The sequence below is a fragment of the Phalacrocorax carbo genome, chromosome 8 (genome assembly GCF_963921805.1).
Source record: "Phalacrocorax carbo chromosome 8, bPhaCar2.1, whole genome shotgun sequence".
Lineage (NCBI taxonomy): Eukaryota > Metazoa > Chordata > Aves > Suliformes > Phalacrocoracidae > Phalacrocorax > Phalacrocorax carbo.
In genome coordinates, this window is record NC_087520.1 from 34,074,514 (window position 1) to 34,089,456 (window position 14,943).

Sequence of the window (14,943 nt, forward strand, 5' to 3'; positions counted from 1 at the left end):
CCTACCCAACACTAGAGAAAAGGGTGGTCTAGCTCTTTCTTTGTAACTGGGCTAGAGGGCACATGGTCACCCGCTTCCTTGTCTTCAAGGTTCTGCCATTTTCCACTTCATCTCAGTGCTGACTCCTATACGAAAGGCAAATGTGGGAGTGCCTGTTGCACACTCACTGCACACACACCGAAGTGAGAAAGAGGCTAGCACTCTAGGTCTGGAGCTGATCCAGCTGAGGTATGGACAGAAAACGCTTATTGCTTGCTCTTAGGCTGGTGCAGACACTAATGTAAGTATATGAGACTGCTCGCATTCAAACATCACAAATATGTAGTTCATCTTTCAAGACAGATGCCTCTCAAAGATACATAGAGTCTTAATGGCAGCAACTCTTCAGTTACAGTCACTTGAGGGCAATCCTAGTATAAAAAACTGCTACCCTTAGCTATATAAGGAGGGACAGGACCAGGCTTTTAATAGGAAACAGTTTTCATTCTAGAACCTTGAGTGGTTTGGGTTTTTTTTCAGCTTACTGTCAGTGTTGTGGAAGACAATTCTACTTTCTTTCAGTTCTCCATCCAGACTACCACCATTGCTGTTTGTGTATTGATCATGATAGCCAAATGACTACAGGAAGCAAAATTGTTTGGCCAGTTGTTTTGCTTTTAAACTAATATTTTTATTTTTTTTTAACATAATTCAATATAGCATTACAGTCAAGGAATACCACAGTCTCTTTACACAAAGTGAGTGTTGTGGGGTTTTTTTTTGAGCATACAAAACAGACCTATGCAGCACAGGTTCATGGAAAGATCCAAGAACAAAACCAAAAAGAACAAAAGGCTAAAATGTTACTTTAAGTGCTTCTTCTTTAAGATTGTGCCCCAGGTTGTCCCATCCCAAGCCCTGCACACTGAGCCATTATTCTGGCCCCTGCAATTAGATTCCGGTGCTTTGCAGTTGGGCAGACTGAGACACGCTGAATTCACTCTGGTTCCAAGTTCACTCCTTTTGATTTCCACATCAGATCAGGAAAACCTAATTTTGCAACAGCAGAAAGTTTTACAGGAGCAGTAAGACTGGATTCCTTTACTAAATAAACTACAAAATTCTTAAATCATAGAAGTTTCTAAAGTCACATCAATATCATCACTGATTGGCCTGCAGGCATTTAACCTGATAGACAGAAGGTCTAGTTGCCCAGTAGGAAGTAACTCATGCATCCAAAAACTTCCTGCCTCTGTGAGAGACCCTGGTAGCCAAACTTGACCTTCAAACACCACCTTATCGTAGCCCTGCACTCCCATTAAACTATCAACTTGGTACAATATAGTAATCTGCACTGCAAACACACTGAATTTTTGGAGTACAAAGATTAACCACATAACCCTAAATTACACTGCAATCTCCATTCTGCTAGCATAGCTAAGCTTTTCAAAATTAAAAAGTCTGTTTAAGCTATACCTACTCAAGTACTGTACTGCTTTCACAACCATGATAGGAAGAGTTCAAACAGGAGTTAAACTTACTGAAGACTCAACTGTTGAAAACAGTACTGTCATTTTTCCTCTAATCATATGAGGCGGCAGACTTCACATTTAACTGCTTCCTCAAGGAGTATACAACAAACAAGTATTGCTACAGGATTAGGACTTCATTATAATTATTTAAATTGTTTTAGCATTTGTTTCAGGTAAAGAAATGAGTTGAGGTAACTGTAAGTGCAAAAAAAATGAACTCTTATGTTAGCTGTTTGTATCCTCTGAATTTACTCCCACAGTGGTACACAGTCCTACAAGCCTATCAAATACACATTTGACAGACTAAGAGTAGCTTACTGTTGATCTCTCAGAGAGGTTGCCTTGTCGAATGTATTCTATTGCAGCCTCAATTGATGTTAGACAGTATCCCAGTTCATCCTTCACTGAACTGCAAAGCCTGAAGTTCTTTATGTAACTCAAGTTGGCCATCCTGAAATAAAAAGTTAAAGCCATGAACCACTAAAAATAACACTAGGATGACATACCTTAATACTGTAACCCATGTTAGGCAATGCAGACAGACAACAGGTGTGAGTCAAGAAAAAGCTTCTAGAAAGATTGTTAGGCTAGCAATATTATGCTTCTTCTGAGCTTTGTAGATGGATCGGAACCTTACTTATCTCGTAACTATTCAATTAAAAGGGGATATAAGGAATATGAAGGACAGGATAAGGACAGCAGCAGGATATTGTTTCACACACTTCAAACATGTTAATGTTTCAAGCACTATCAGTGTTAAGTGATAGCTACAAATTGAAGAAAAAAATGCTACTCTCAGGTATGGGATACACCAACACTAAAGTTCAGGCATAGGCTAGCAGCAAGCAATTTTAAGTACTCAAATCTAGTTTCTGTATATGAAATGTATCAAATATCTAGAAGCTGCAAAAAGGTTTCACAGCTCCAAACACAGATGAAGAAGGACCAGCCTGTGAAGTCTGTACAGTCATGCAGATTTGGTATAGAGATGGCTTCCCATTCCAACTGTTTTCTAGGCTGGGAATCAAAACATTAAAGACACAGCACTTGATTTCTTGATAGGTCCTTAATTCAGTCACACCTGTAACATGTATTTGCTGTTTATCCTAATAAAAATAGTTTTCTGCATTATATCAGCCCCTCTTATGCTTTCAGTAAGTTATTACTATACGCTCATGAACATGTGCCCCTACAGCAGCATTGCATATACAAAGCTATGATGGAGCTCTCTATAGCCAACATAGAGTTACATACCAGTTTGGGATTTCTGTTTTTACAAGTAAATACAGCAAAACAGAGAGAAGATCATCTGCACACATGGTTTCCATGTTAACTAAAAAAAGAATTTACATATGATGTTAGTCATGTCATGGTTCAAAGCAATGGAGGTCTGCCTCCTAAGACTAAGATCCAGCTCTATTAGTAGAGAATGAATTGAGTAACCAAGTCAGCCCTTCCAGTGTTCTCAATCTCCCTCTAAAATAGGCTGCCAGGAGCCAAAAAACCAAACACAGTTTGCACTGTACAAATGGCAATATATGACTAGCATCCCCTCCTTTCTATACAGAAAGAACCAGAGCACTACCTCAAGACTTCTGAAATTCTTGAGGGTAAAAACTACCCTCTAAGTTGATACACTTTTCTATAACCCAGGAGTCTTCCTGAAGACAGGAGGAGGTGAAGTAGGAAAAGCATAAGTTCACTGTACTACTCCATTTGCTTAGTGGAAGTATCTTCTTCCTCCAGGCTAGATAAAAATAAATACCAGGATAAGAGGTCCATGCTTTCCTATCACAATAATTTCTGTAATCCATGGTAGCACTTTGAATGCAGCATGTAGTAGGTTTGTTTGTCCCCTACCAACCCTGCATTTTGCAAAAGATGCATCTCAAGAGTGTAGATGTAAAGGTTATCAAGGAGCACAGACAAATAGACAGGATGATCTAGCAGTGATCTTCAGTGCTTGAAATGGGTCACCCTCAACTCCTCTGCATGAGAAGGCATCCTAGCACATGCAAGCTTCTCACATGCTCTAGCTGAAACACATCTAAGCTAACCAAGTACCCCACCTCACCCCACGAGAAACAATGCTGAAGTGTCTATGTTGGCTCTATTTTGCTTTGTTTAAAAAAGACCTGCAAGGCAGACCCCAGTCGAATTGTTTAATCTACAAGTGCTATTCAAACAGCTGTTTATATACCAGAGAGCTCTGTGTGCACTGGTGAAGAAAAAAGTTTAAAATAAAGTTATTAATTCACTAATTACTGACCTCTTTGGCTCGGAGATTGCATAATAATTTGTACCACTTTTCGTAGACAAAGTAGCTTCTGTTGAGGGGAAGTACATTTGTTCAACTGACCCAGTTCTCGCTTTGCACGTGGTATATTAAAACTAAGAAATAATTTGAAAGAAACGATTAGCATGCAGAGTTCCCGTGCAGGATGTCTGGAAAGCTGCCTAGTGAAAAAAGACCTGGGGGTGCTGGCTGACAGGTGGCAGAGCATGAGCCAGCAGTGTGCCCAGATGGCCAAGAAGGCCAGCAGCATCTGGGCTTGTATCAGCAATAGCATGGCCAACAGGAGCAGGGAAGTGATCGTGTCCCTGTACTCGGCACTGGTGAGGCCGCACCTTGAATACTGTGTTCAGCTTTGGACCCCTCGCTACAAGGAAGACATGCAGGTGCTGGAGCATGTCCAGAGAAGGGCAATGAAGGGTCTGGAGAACAAGTCTTGTAAGGAGCAGCTGAGGAACTGCAGTTGTTTAGACTGGAGAAGAGGAGGCTGAGGGGAGACCTTATCGCTCTCTACAACTACCTGAAAGGAGGTTGTAGCGAGGTGGGTGTTGGTCTCTTCTCCCAAGTCACTAGTGATAGGATGAGAGGAAACAGCATCAAGCTGCACCAGGGGAGGTTTAGATTGGACATTAGGAAAAATGTCTGTACTGAAAGAGTGGTCAGGCATTGGTCAGGCTGCCCAGAGAGGTGGTGGAGTCACCATCCCTGGGGGTGTTTAAAAAAAACACGTAGACGTGGCCCTTCAGGGCATGGTTTAGGAGACATGGTAGTGTTGGGTTGGTGGTTGGACTTGATGATCCTAGAGGTCTTTTCCAACCTTAAATGATTCTATGTCCAAAACCCAAGTTTTAACTTATTCAGAGATGAAGTGAAGAACGGTATCAAAATATTTGTATCTATACTCAAAGTACACTTGCATTTCTGTACCCTGTAGATTGAGAGGGAAGCATAAGAATATAAAAGGAAACAGCTATCAACACAAACACCACCCTAAAATGACACTCACAATGCTCTACTTTTCCGTCTCAAAGGAATTAAGTGTAAGAAAAATTTGCTGTTGTCTGAAGGAAGACACATTGACTGGCCTGAAACCTATTTAGGACAGGACCCCAGTGACTCCTCAGAGTCCACAATCACTTCTCTCACCTGAACTCAGGCTTCACTCCAATGTCTTTTTGTTGCAGGTCTTGAAGGCTCCTCGTGATTTTGTTGAAAGCAGCATCCTAATCAATAGAATGGCAGCAGTTTTTTTAAAACTGCATTACATGAATGTAACTAACCTTTAGCAATCAAACAAAACTTACCTCACTTGCCTCAATAGTCCCCACATATTTGAAGACTAGATCATAAATAGCATGGTGGATATACATCTGTAGGAAAAAACCCCAGTACTTTAGGCATGAAAGGGAGAGTTAAAAATAGCTTGCTAATTATTTTGCTTCATTTCAGATACTTACTTCAACTGCTTGTTTAATCAGATTCATCTGCTCTTCTTGCTTTGCAAGCATCTTCTAGAAAAGGAAAACCATACGAACAGCAAGAGAAAGTTAAATTTATTGCTTAAGTAACACTGTGTACTATGTATTTAATGGAGTAAGTGTTTACCAAGTGCGAATCTCTCAAAAGATGCTGCAGACATTTGGTATAAAGTGCATTGACAGAATCCTGGGTAGGAGGAGAAAAGAAAAAAGTATTCAGATTTGGGTTAATCTTACTTGAAGCAACAATGCATAAATAAGCAAAGAAAGGAAGTTTTCCCTGTCTTAGAAGCGTGCACTGCAGTAAAATTTTAGCTAGAAAATTGCCTTTACCTAATAGTTAGGTGGCGGTAATACACAATTAAGAATTCTACTTTCTCCCTTCCCACACTCCTCAACTCTAGATTATGACACAGAAAAGCTCAGTCAGACAAAGATATCCAAAGCAGTGAGGTGATTTATATTTAGTAAATTAAACATCAAGAGGCAAGGTACTTACTATGTAGTGGCGGAGGCTTTTCCTTTCATGCTCTTTAAATGTTCTGTAGAAAGATCCTATGTATTTATCAAATCTCTCACAGTGCCTTCCCAAGAATTCTCTAACATCTTCAATATTTTTAAGAGAACAGAAGTTTGATGAAGCTGTAGATTCACCTAAAATAAAAGCCAAGAATTAAAACATAGGTTTAATATGTATGCATGGTAAAGAACTTTGTTCCTACATACACAGCCAACTTGTGTGCAGTGAAACAAATTCAGCTTGCTATACCGTTAACTGAAGATATTGCTTTTAATTAAAAGAATTTAATACATCATATTTAAAATAGGCTCTCTTGCCTTTTACGTCAAGTATTTATCTGGAATAGCTAAAACTCATTTCACATGCTTTTTTTACCCTGGGGTAATTTATTGCCGCATACACAACTCATAATTTGAATGAAAGTCAAGCTTGAAAATAGAAGAAAAACATATTACAGTATTGACTGAATGCCCATGCAGGAAGTCAGTGCACTCTAAGTGAGCTGTAAAAACCCCATCTTGGATTTTTACATAACCCATTCTTTATTTAGACATGCTTTCTCTGATCAGGAGAGCAAAGTTGCTTCATGTAAACATTCAACCAACTGGATCCCTCACTTAAAATTCATATTGCTTTTCCAGAAATTTTTTCTAGGCAAGTCTCATTTGCAATCAAAGGCAGCCAAATAATAACAGGCTTAGATCTCATTCATTTCAAATTACAAATTGCCTCACTTCTGAAAGACTGCTATCCAACTACATTAAGTAATGGCTAAAAAAGGAACACCACACTAGAATATTTTTTTCAGATTTTAATATTTTATAATTTAAGCCTATACATATGCCAGGTCTTCAACCCCCAAGCTTTCATACTTCCCTCACAGTACTATTTTCACACCACCCTAATATTATTTCACTTTGTCATCATTTGTTTCAAACAGGTATGTATTTAGGAAGACTAGAAGACTAGACGCCCTTATTTCAGAAAAAAAAACATATTTTAAGAAGCTTCCATTCCTTTTAATTAGTAAACACAGCTTGTTATACAAAATCACAAGGAAATCCTGTTACATTCACAGCTTTCATAGTAGCCTTGGAAATAGTGTTCCAGCCTTAAGAGCACTTTCAGTACTAGGACAAAAATGAACACGTTCAACTTAATGAGACAGACCACCAGAAGAGCCTCTACAGAGCTATGCTATACAACCTCTAACCACTGATGAGGTGGTCATGAAAGAGTGTACCTCTCCAGTATTTTGCGCATCCACCTTGCATCTCAAGTCATGGCACATTTAAGACTAAATCCCTTTAAGCAGTCAGCACTAAACTGAGCATTGCTAAATAAATTATGCTGATCAAGTATTCCACAGAAGATTTTTAGTGCTGGGACTGGGGCATAGACCCTACAGAATTAAGTTTGCCTGGCAGCAACCTAATGTTTCTCTCCCGCAGCATATCAACATCCACCCCAGCGGGCTAATAAATGCCAAGAGCTTTCAACCAACCCAATGCTTTTCAGAATGAATGAAATATATTAAACATATCAAACATACTAATTCGCTCACTGTGCAAACAATACTACCAAGTTAACACTTCAATACATACCTGAGCTTTCTGTTTTTTCCAATGGATGAGCTATGCATAATATACTAAAGCTTTCTTCTTTTTCATTGTAGAATGTTTCCTCAAAAAGAACAGGTACTGAGAGATGATAATTAAAGCCAGTTCCTAAGATGATGAGGTTTCCCTGTATGAAGATCTCCTGAAACAAAACAAAAACCAGATCAAGTGTAAAATTACACTAGAAGTAAGTTACACTCTGGCTTCTGCATTGCGTAGTTACATTTCCGGGGAAAGAAGAGAATCTTGCAAGACAAGAAAGCCCCAGATGCAAGAGATTTCATATTCTCATGCTGTGTAAACAATGAAACAGATTCCTTCAGCCTACAACTAGCTAAAACTTGCTTATACCTACTTCCTTTACAAGTCTATTACTAATGGAGGTTTCAGACAATATCCAAAGTCTGAGCGACTATTCACAGATTTTAGAGCACTTCTAGTAGATGGGAAATTGAAGGCCCCAGTTCTAAGTTGGTTTAAGTCCAGCTTCAGAAAAACACCACGCATCTTGTCTACATTTCTCATGCTCAGCTTTATCTTCTGAAGCAACTCCAGTGAGACCATCTGCAGTAGGAAGATCTAGATGATAGCCTGCAAACAGGTGCAAGATCTCAGACTGTACTACAAAATTACAAGTGGAAAAAAAATTCTTATGCAGTGTTAGCACTGGTTATCATGGCTTGCTGCTACATTAGTCAGGTTCTACTCTACTTACTGAGCTGAATTAATACATCAGGCCTCAGATAAAACTCGATACCATCGTAATTTTGTCTTAAGCCTTGGTGAACTTGTATCTGCATAAAATATAGACAGGCTACTATCTGCCTGAAAGCTGGAGAGACAGTTCTTAACTAAGTGATAAAGGCTCTTCTGCCACACAACAAAACGCCCAACAGCCACAAAACACATAAATTGATGAAGTTGCTTCACCAAAGTGGTAAGCTGAAATCAGAGGCAGTGTTACCATCTGAACAGGACAACTATTCTTGTGTACATGCCAAAATACAGCTTTTGCTAGAAAGCAGTGTATCCCTAAGAACTCTGTTGTAGATGGGCAACATACTACTTTTGCTAGGTAGCTCTAACTCCTAGCTACTTCTCCTGTAACCATTAGTTCACACTATCAGTCATCAACTGCAGTGAATCATTTATTGGAGTGTCCCCAAGCTACATTCAGATATCAAAACAAATACCTTTCCATTTAAGGTCTGAAAATTTTCTTCTAGCGGCTTCAGAACATAAGATTCAAACTGGCAGGTAGAAAGACTGTTGCTTGAAAGGCTTCCTTTGCATGGAACTAACACCTAAAAAAGTTTGATCATACTTTAGGGAGAAATACCATGTATCACCAAATAAACACCAATAGCTTTTTGCCCTTTAGAGGTAAGCAATTTAATCTGCTTATAAACATTCTCTAGCAAATGTATAGCAACTACAGGTGCTTTTGTTTAAATAAAGAGGAAAGGCCATTGATAGACATACAGTCTGGTGAATAACCCAGAAGTTATATTTAGTGACTTATCTGGAAAAGCATGACAGGTGTAGCTGAAGCAAACAATACTAAGAGAAGGAGATTAAGATTAAATCTTAAATTACTTAGCACCAGTCACCTGAATGACTTGAAATTAGGCAGCTAGTAAGAATGAAGTAAATTTTCAAAGTAAAATGAAAATCTGCCAGAAAGAAGAAAAAAAAATATAAAGTTAGAAACATCTTGGGTTTACTGCACACCACAGATTGGCAGTTTGAGACAAATTCTTAATTAGGAAGCAACACATTATTAACATAACACTGCATACATGCTGAAAAATACATCTCATGGTCAAGGAAGAGAAGCATGAAGCAAGTGGTTCTTTTGCTACTCTACTTTCAGATAAGGTGTTAAAATACAGACAGGACTGGTGAACAGATTTTAGCATTTCAACTGATCACATCACTACCTTAAGAAATACACAATCGTAAGAACCCTGTCCAATTTAAGGCTTTATTTTGTTCTCTGGTAACAATAACCCACAAGTCTAATGAAGTCTCCACACACTTAATTTTGGATGAAGACTAACTGCAGAATACCCAGATTAGAAGTCTTAAGGACTGGAGTTTTTATTCCAGCTCAGTTTAATGGTTTTATTTTGCTAAGTAAAATGCTGTCAGAAATGAGTGATTGTCTGTCCACCAGAGATTTCAAAAGGTCAATCCCATTTTAAGTTACAAATGGGAGAACACATAACTTTAGTTCATAGCAAAGAAAATAAGCTTTCTGTTGTAAAGTTTAGAAACAACACTAACTTTGACCTTTTACTACTATGCAATATATCAAGAGGTCTGTATCAGTAAATAACAAGCAACTGAAACTAAAAGTTGCTCTGGTTCACTCCCAGATTTTGTAGGCTTGCACAAATCTTTATACATGTCATAGCATGTATATGATTTAAATACACATACCTACTATTTAATAAAAGCTTTTAAACATACTTTTTTATACTTACAATACCATGGAGTTCTGCAACTTTGCTGCACAGATCAGGACGCCGCTTCTGAATGGCCAAATAAAAGGGATTTTTCAAGATATCTTCATCATACATAGCCATATGGACTTCAGATATTCCAAGCAGATTTTCTAAAATACATATGGAGAACAGTTAATGTATCATACATACATGGTATCTGTTGAAGCATAATATTTGGGAATACTTAGGGGGCAGTTTGATTCCTCTTGTCTAAACAGCAAAAGCAGTTTCAGGTCTTGATGTGAGCAGCCAACAGCATGCTTAACTAATAAGGAGGTAACTATAGTTACTCAGAAGTTATCCAGAAAGATTTTCCAAGGATATACATTTCCAATTACATAGTTATTCTCATAATGTCTTCTTAGACCTTCCAGGTGTCAGTGTCTAACAACACATGCTATGTCTGGACAAAATTTAGGAGAGGAGGCAAGAAGTTAAGATCTACATCATTACCATTTTGATATACAAACTAACTTGCACTGGTAAGGTCTAAAACAAGCCAATGCACATGAATTAGCAGCTTCTTTATAGCAGATTCTACTGCGTGACAGGACATTGATGCTTTTGCAGTATGCTCATGTAAATCTTAAGACCCACCTGTTTAAGGATTACTGATTGACACACATCAATAAGACACCCAGAGAGTGTAACAGAAATCCTTGTGTAAGGCAATCCTCAACTTCTCATGGAAAGTACCACCCCAAGGCGATATGAATATCCATGTCATAATTAAAAAGTCACTGTGAAATGCATCATTTGTGGTCATCTCTACCTCCATGGAAAAAGTCTCAGTGATCTGAGGTCAGGCTGATGCAGAACATTTGGCAAAACAGTGAGCAAAAGATTGACTGAAGACAGAAATCCCAACCCGTAGGCATTAGAAAAAGCTATCACTAGGTGTGTCACAGGGAAAAGATGATCTCCAGAGGCACTACACCCTCAACTGCTTGCTTCCCCAATTCTAATTCTCCATAAAAATCTATGATACATCCTAGAAATAAGAGCTGAAAACACCTTAATAGGTCCCATCTGGACTAACTTAAGAATTATTTTATTCAGAAGAATTGAGATTAACAGGCTTACAAGTGCTTAATTAACTAGTCTGTTCTACGTCTTTTCCCCTCACCAATCAACAGAAGCTGCATAGTTTCCTCATGCAATTTCAGCTACGTGTCTTAGGAGAGGGTGAGAACAGCAGCAGAATTTGAGCAAGTTGCCCTTCCACAATCAGCATTCCCGTTTTCTCAAATGTAGAATTATTCCTAGCATATTATTTGCTCAGTGTGAGCTTCTTATGCCTTTTTTGTAGCACTTGAATATCTTACTACCTAATACTCTACTGGTACAAAAAATGCCTTTCTCCATAGATCATGGAAGTGGCATGAAACCATTGTATGGCAGTTTAACAGATGAGAAAAACCTACACCCAACTCCCACAGATATTTAGATAGCCTTGCAGTTTCAGCTATACTGTTAACTGATCTATAGTTTGTTAGATGATCTACAGTCTGGTCCCTCCTTATAACTGGGCACAAGGAGAGCTAAACACAAACATGATCAGCTAAAGCGGTAAACCATTTCCACTATAAAGTTATCACCAGTTACCTCCAGCTTGGACAACCTCAGCCTAAACCACTGAAGTTTGGCAGCAGAAGATAACTGCCTCAGAGTTCTGTTAAGTTCCAGATAAAATGGTTCATCCACTTTCAAAACATACAATAAAACTAAGAGCTTCTATGAAAGAAGGCTAATTCAGCAGTCCCAAAACATTGTTGTTTGGAGCACAGATCTGAAGTTTGCTTACTCCAAGGGGACAAAAATGTTTGCTTACTGACACCTTCAAAAGACTAGCCAAGATCAGTAATTACATTACTTCAAACCTAGAAGTAGTACAGCTTTGCACAAGATTTGTCCTACCACAGTGCCTTGATAAACAGGATTATCACCAGTAATTCCACAGCTGATGATTGCTATAAACACTTCCTGGCAGGCAGCTGCAATCCCAGTTCAAGCTGCAGGCTTCCTCAGCCAGTGGTAGGGGAAGGAGAAAAGACAACACAAGCTCCATGGCAGGTCTGCTGCAGGAACACAGATAACTCACTGATCTATAGAATATCAGGGCTACAACAGATCTTAAAATGCAGGATTAGTTAACTACAAAAAACACAGCCCTGCCTATTGAACAACTGGCAAGGCCACAATTCTGAGTAAGATCTTAAATGACTGCAGATTACAGTCCAAACATTATATATAAAGTTGTCACTGATTCATAAGTCAAGCACCAAATGGCTATATGTACACACATGTGCAGCCTGCAAAAGAGTCTGCCATGGCAAGACTTAGCCTGGAGTCCTACACCCTCTTTTGGGTGCTGCACTTCAGAGGAGATGAACAGACTGGAGGAGACTCTGAAGTGAGAAAGGCAAAAGTCCTGGAAGCAGGATCCAAAACATGAAATGCAAAGGTGTTTTTTATGCTGAAGGAACTGCATGAAACAGGTAAGAATTTCTTTCCTGAGATGATCAATCTCTCAGTGAAGGGCATTTTCCCATATTAGTAAAAGAAATAGACCTTAGCCAAAAAAAACAGACTCAGATTACAGATCAGAGACACCTTTCAGAAGGGAAGATAAAGCCATGCTTTAGATTGCTCGGCAAAGCTATCATGTTGTAAATCTTTAAGAACCTGTTAGACAAATCTCTACTAGAGATTATAATGGACAGAGTGAGGCTAGATTATATCGTCTCTAAAGGCACTTTCCAAATAAAGCTTTTATTAATGTAGCTGGCCCACTGAGGCACCTTCATCTGCCTTTTTATTTGGTGAATTCATGTTCAACATCTGGTTAAGTGATCGATGAGACTGCTGTGACCCTCCCCAAGACAGTGATGGAGAAAATATTAGCGTGCCATGTACTGTGTCAGGGAAAAGAGCACATTGACACAAGGCAGCAACCAAGCATGAGACTGCAGAGACAAAACTGCAGTGCACAAGCATTTCCAATTGCTATAGCTAAGTTGCCACTTCTTCAGCTTAACAAATCTTTAAGACCAAAGACTCTCCCCCTTCCTATTACAGGAAGGAGAACACATTACACAAATTCTCCTCATCCAGAGACCCGTATTTCACCATCAAAAAAGAGACTGATAAGTTGTGTCCAGAAATAAATTAAAAACAACATTTAATTCCCTGGCAAAACAGGTAGAAGAGACTTATGGGAGGAGGTGAGCTCCCACAGAAAATATGACCTTATGAAGCTTGCTGTCTATACGACTGATGTAGCTCTTAAATCATTGCCTGCCCCTGAAAAAAACCACAAGCAACTAGAATACTTTAAGAATCTTTTCAGTTGACAGATCATCATGAGAAGAGCTTGAAATTATACTCTTCAGTTCCTGGTTCACGAGTTACACACCACAAATAACTAGTTTTAAAACACTTAGCGGCAGCCATGTAGATTCTTTTACTACAGGACTACTGACAAGGTTGAACCACACTTGAGATCTCCAGCAAGAAATGGAACAAAACTGCATTCAAACATGGAATTCTGGCACCTAAGATGCCATCAAAATGCTGCACCCCAAGAAGGAAGCTGAAACTTTAGTTCACAGGAGTATTTGTCACCCACCATGAGCAGAAGCAGACTGCAAACTCTGAACTCCGCACCACACACATGTTCCCACACAGCAGGAAATAACCACAACTAGCCAAATTAGTACTGTTTTGAGAATCACAATTCTGAATTTCCTTCCCTTTTCTCTCCCCCTTACCCCCGCATCTGCTCAGAGCTACATTAGTGGGTATCTATCATATCCGATTAAAATGCGGCATGAAAAAGAATGGGTAGAATACTTAACTGAAATAGTTAAGTTACTATATTCACTCAGGCCTCCTTCACCTATCCACAGCATTCTTCAGAGACAGAAGTGTGGGTGTATAAACCATCTACAGTTTCATTACAGAAGAACAAAGGACTTTACACTAAATTTAAATAGATTAAGGCTACAGAATCAAAACGGTATGTTAAAGCTTCCTCAAATTTTGGCTCAGGCATTTTTGTCATTAAGTCAATTTCCTTCCACCCCAAAAGTTAAATGCATCTGAAAATACTGGCTAATGCATTGCTGTAGTTATAGGAACGCATTAGAACACTCCACTGAGAGTTTGTTGGCAGAAAACAACATCCAACTTCAACCTAATTTAACTTCGGGGGGAGGGGGAAGGCATGGGCATCAGGGGGAATACAGACTTATTCTTCTAGTTGCACCTTGCACAGCTTTAGATTTACTAACATTACAAAACCAGGAAATGTACAAAGCCTTATATACATTACCAGAACTGTTTAATGCTTAACAGAAAGGCCACTAAGAATTGTCATAAGCCATAATCACTATGAAGTTTATTAAATTCTATCATGCTGAGCTGTAAAGCAATACACAAGTACTAATGTTACATAAAAGGTTTAAATAGGATCACTTAACTGTGTGGCTTTGTGTCTGTAAAACAGAAATTGCTCAAATTGCTGGAAAACAGAAGCTGGCTGATTAGAGAATCTAATAAGCATTGTGTTACTGTTTTTAAAAGCCATAATCATAACCTTAAAACAGCCAAATCCTCTCTAGATTAAGAGCAGAGTGGTAATTCTAATGATACAACTAATGGTACAAAGGGATAGCTAAAGTGAAAACATACCATGGGATCCAAGCACATCACTGTTTTCTCCAGAACACTGGAAATGAAGTCTTATGACCCTTGGTAATGAAAAAAAAAATGAGTAGGATTTAACTATGACCATTTATTTTGTCATTGACAGTGTTTTCCTTTAGAGATTATCAAGCAAGGTACCTTTTACAGACCTATCAGGTTTCGTTCCTTTTAGTAAGCACTTTGAAGCTCAGAAAAACACCCATTAAAGTAGAAGATACAACTTCCCATTAACAATGCAAATACAATGACATGTCCACATTCAAGTTATACAACTATTAACTCTATTAGGCACGACATCTTCTGAATGT

General features: G+C 38.7%; 1 protein-coding gene across 4 annotated transcripts in view; it reads right to left on the bottom strand.

Moving 5' to 3' along the window:
• The window catches only part of ANKRD27 (ankyrin repeat domain 27), a 48,960-nt gene that overhangs the window by 29,412 nt on the left and 4,605 nt on the right, over positions 1–14,943 (bottom strand). For 3 of the 4 annotated variants that reach the window (XM_064459523.1, XM_064459522.1, XM_064459526.1), the window contains exons 2-12: positions 9,908–10,038; positions 8,615–8,725; positions 7,407–7,563; positions 5,782–5,936; positions 5,410–5,469; positions 5,262–5,315; positions 5,109–5,174; positions 4,951–5,027; positions 3,781–3,902; positions 2,766–2,844; positions 1,830–1,962 (exon numbers count right to left, since the gene is read on the bottom strand). In XM_064459523.1, coding sequence (XP_064315593.1) covers positions 1,830–1,962; positions 2,766–2,844; positions 3,781–3,902; positions 4,951–5,027; positions 5,109–5,174; positions 5,262–5,315; positions 5,410–5,469; positions 5,782–5,936; positions 7,407–7,563; positions 8,615–8,725; positions 9,908–10,009 — 1,116 coding nt within the window. In that variant the 5' untranslated portion in view covers positions 10,010–10,038. Of the gene's footprint in view, positions 1–1,829; positions 1,963–2,765; positions 2,845–3,780; positions 3,903–4,950; positions 5,028–5,108; positions 5,175–5,261; positions 5,316–5,409; positions 5,470–5,781; positions 5,937–7,406; positions 7,564–8,614; positions 8,726–9,907; positions 10,039–14,620; positions 14,680–14,943 lie in introns of all 4 variants that reach the window. The other variant, XM_064459524.1, reaches the window with a different exon arrangement.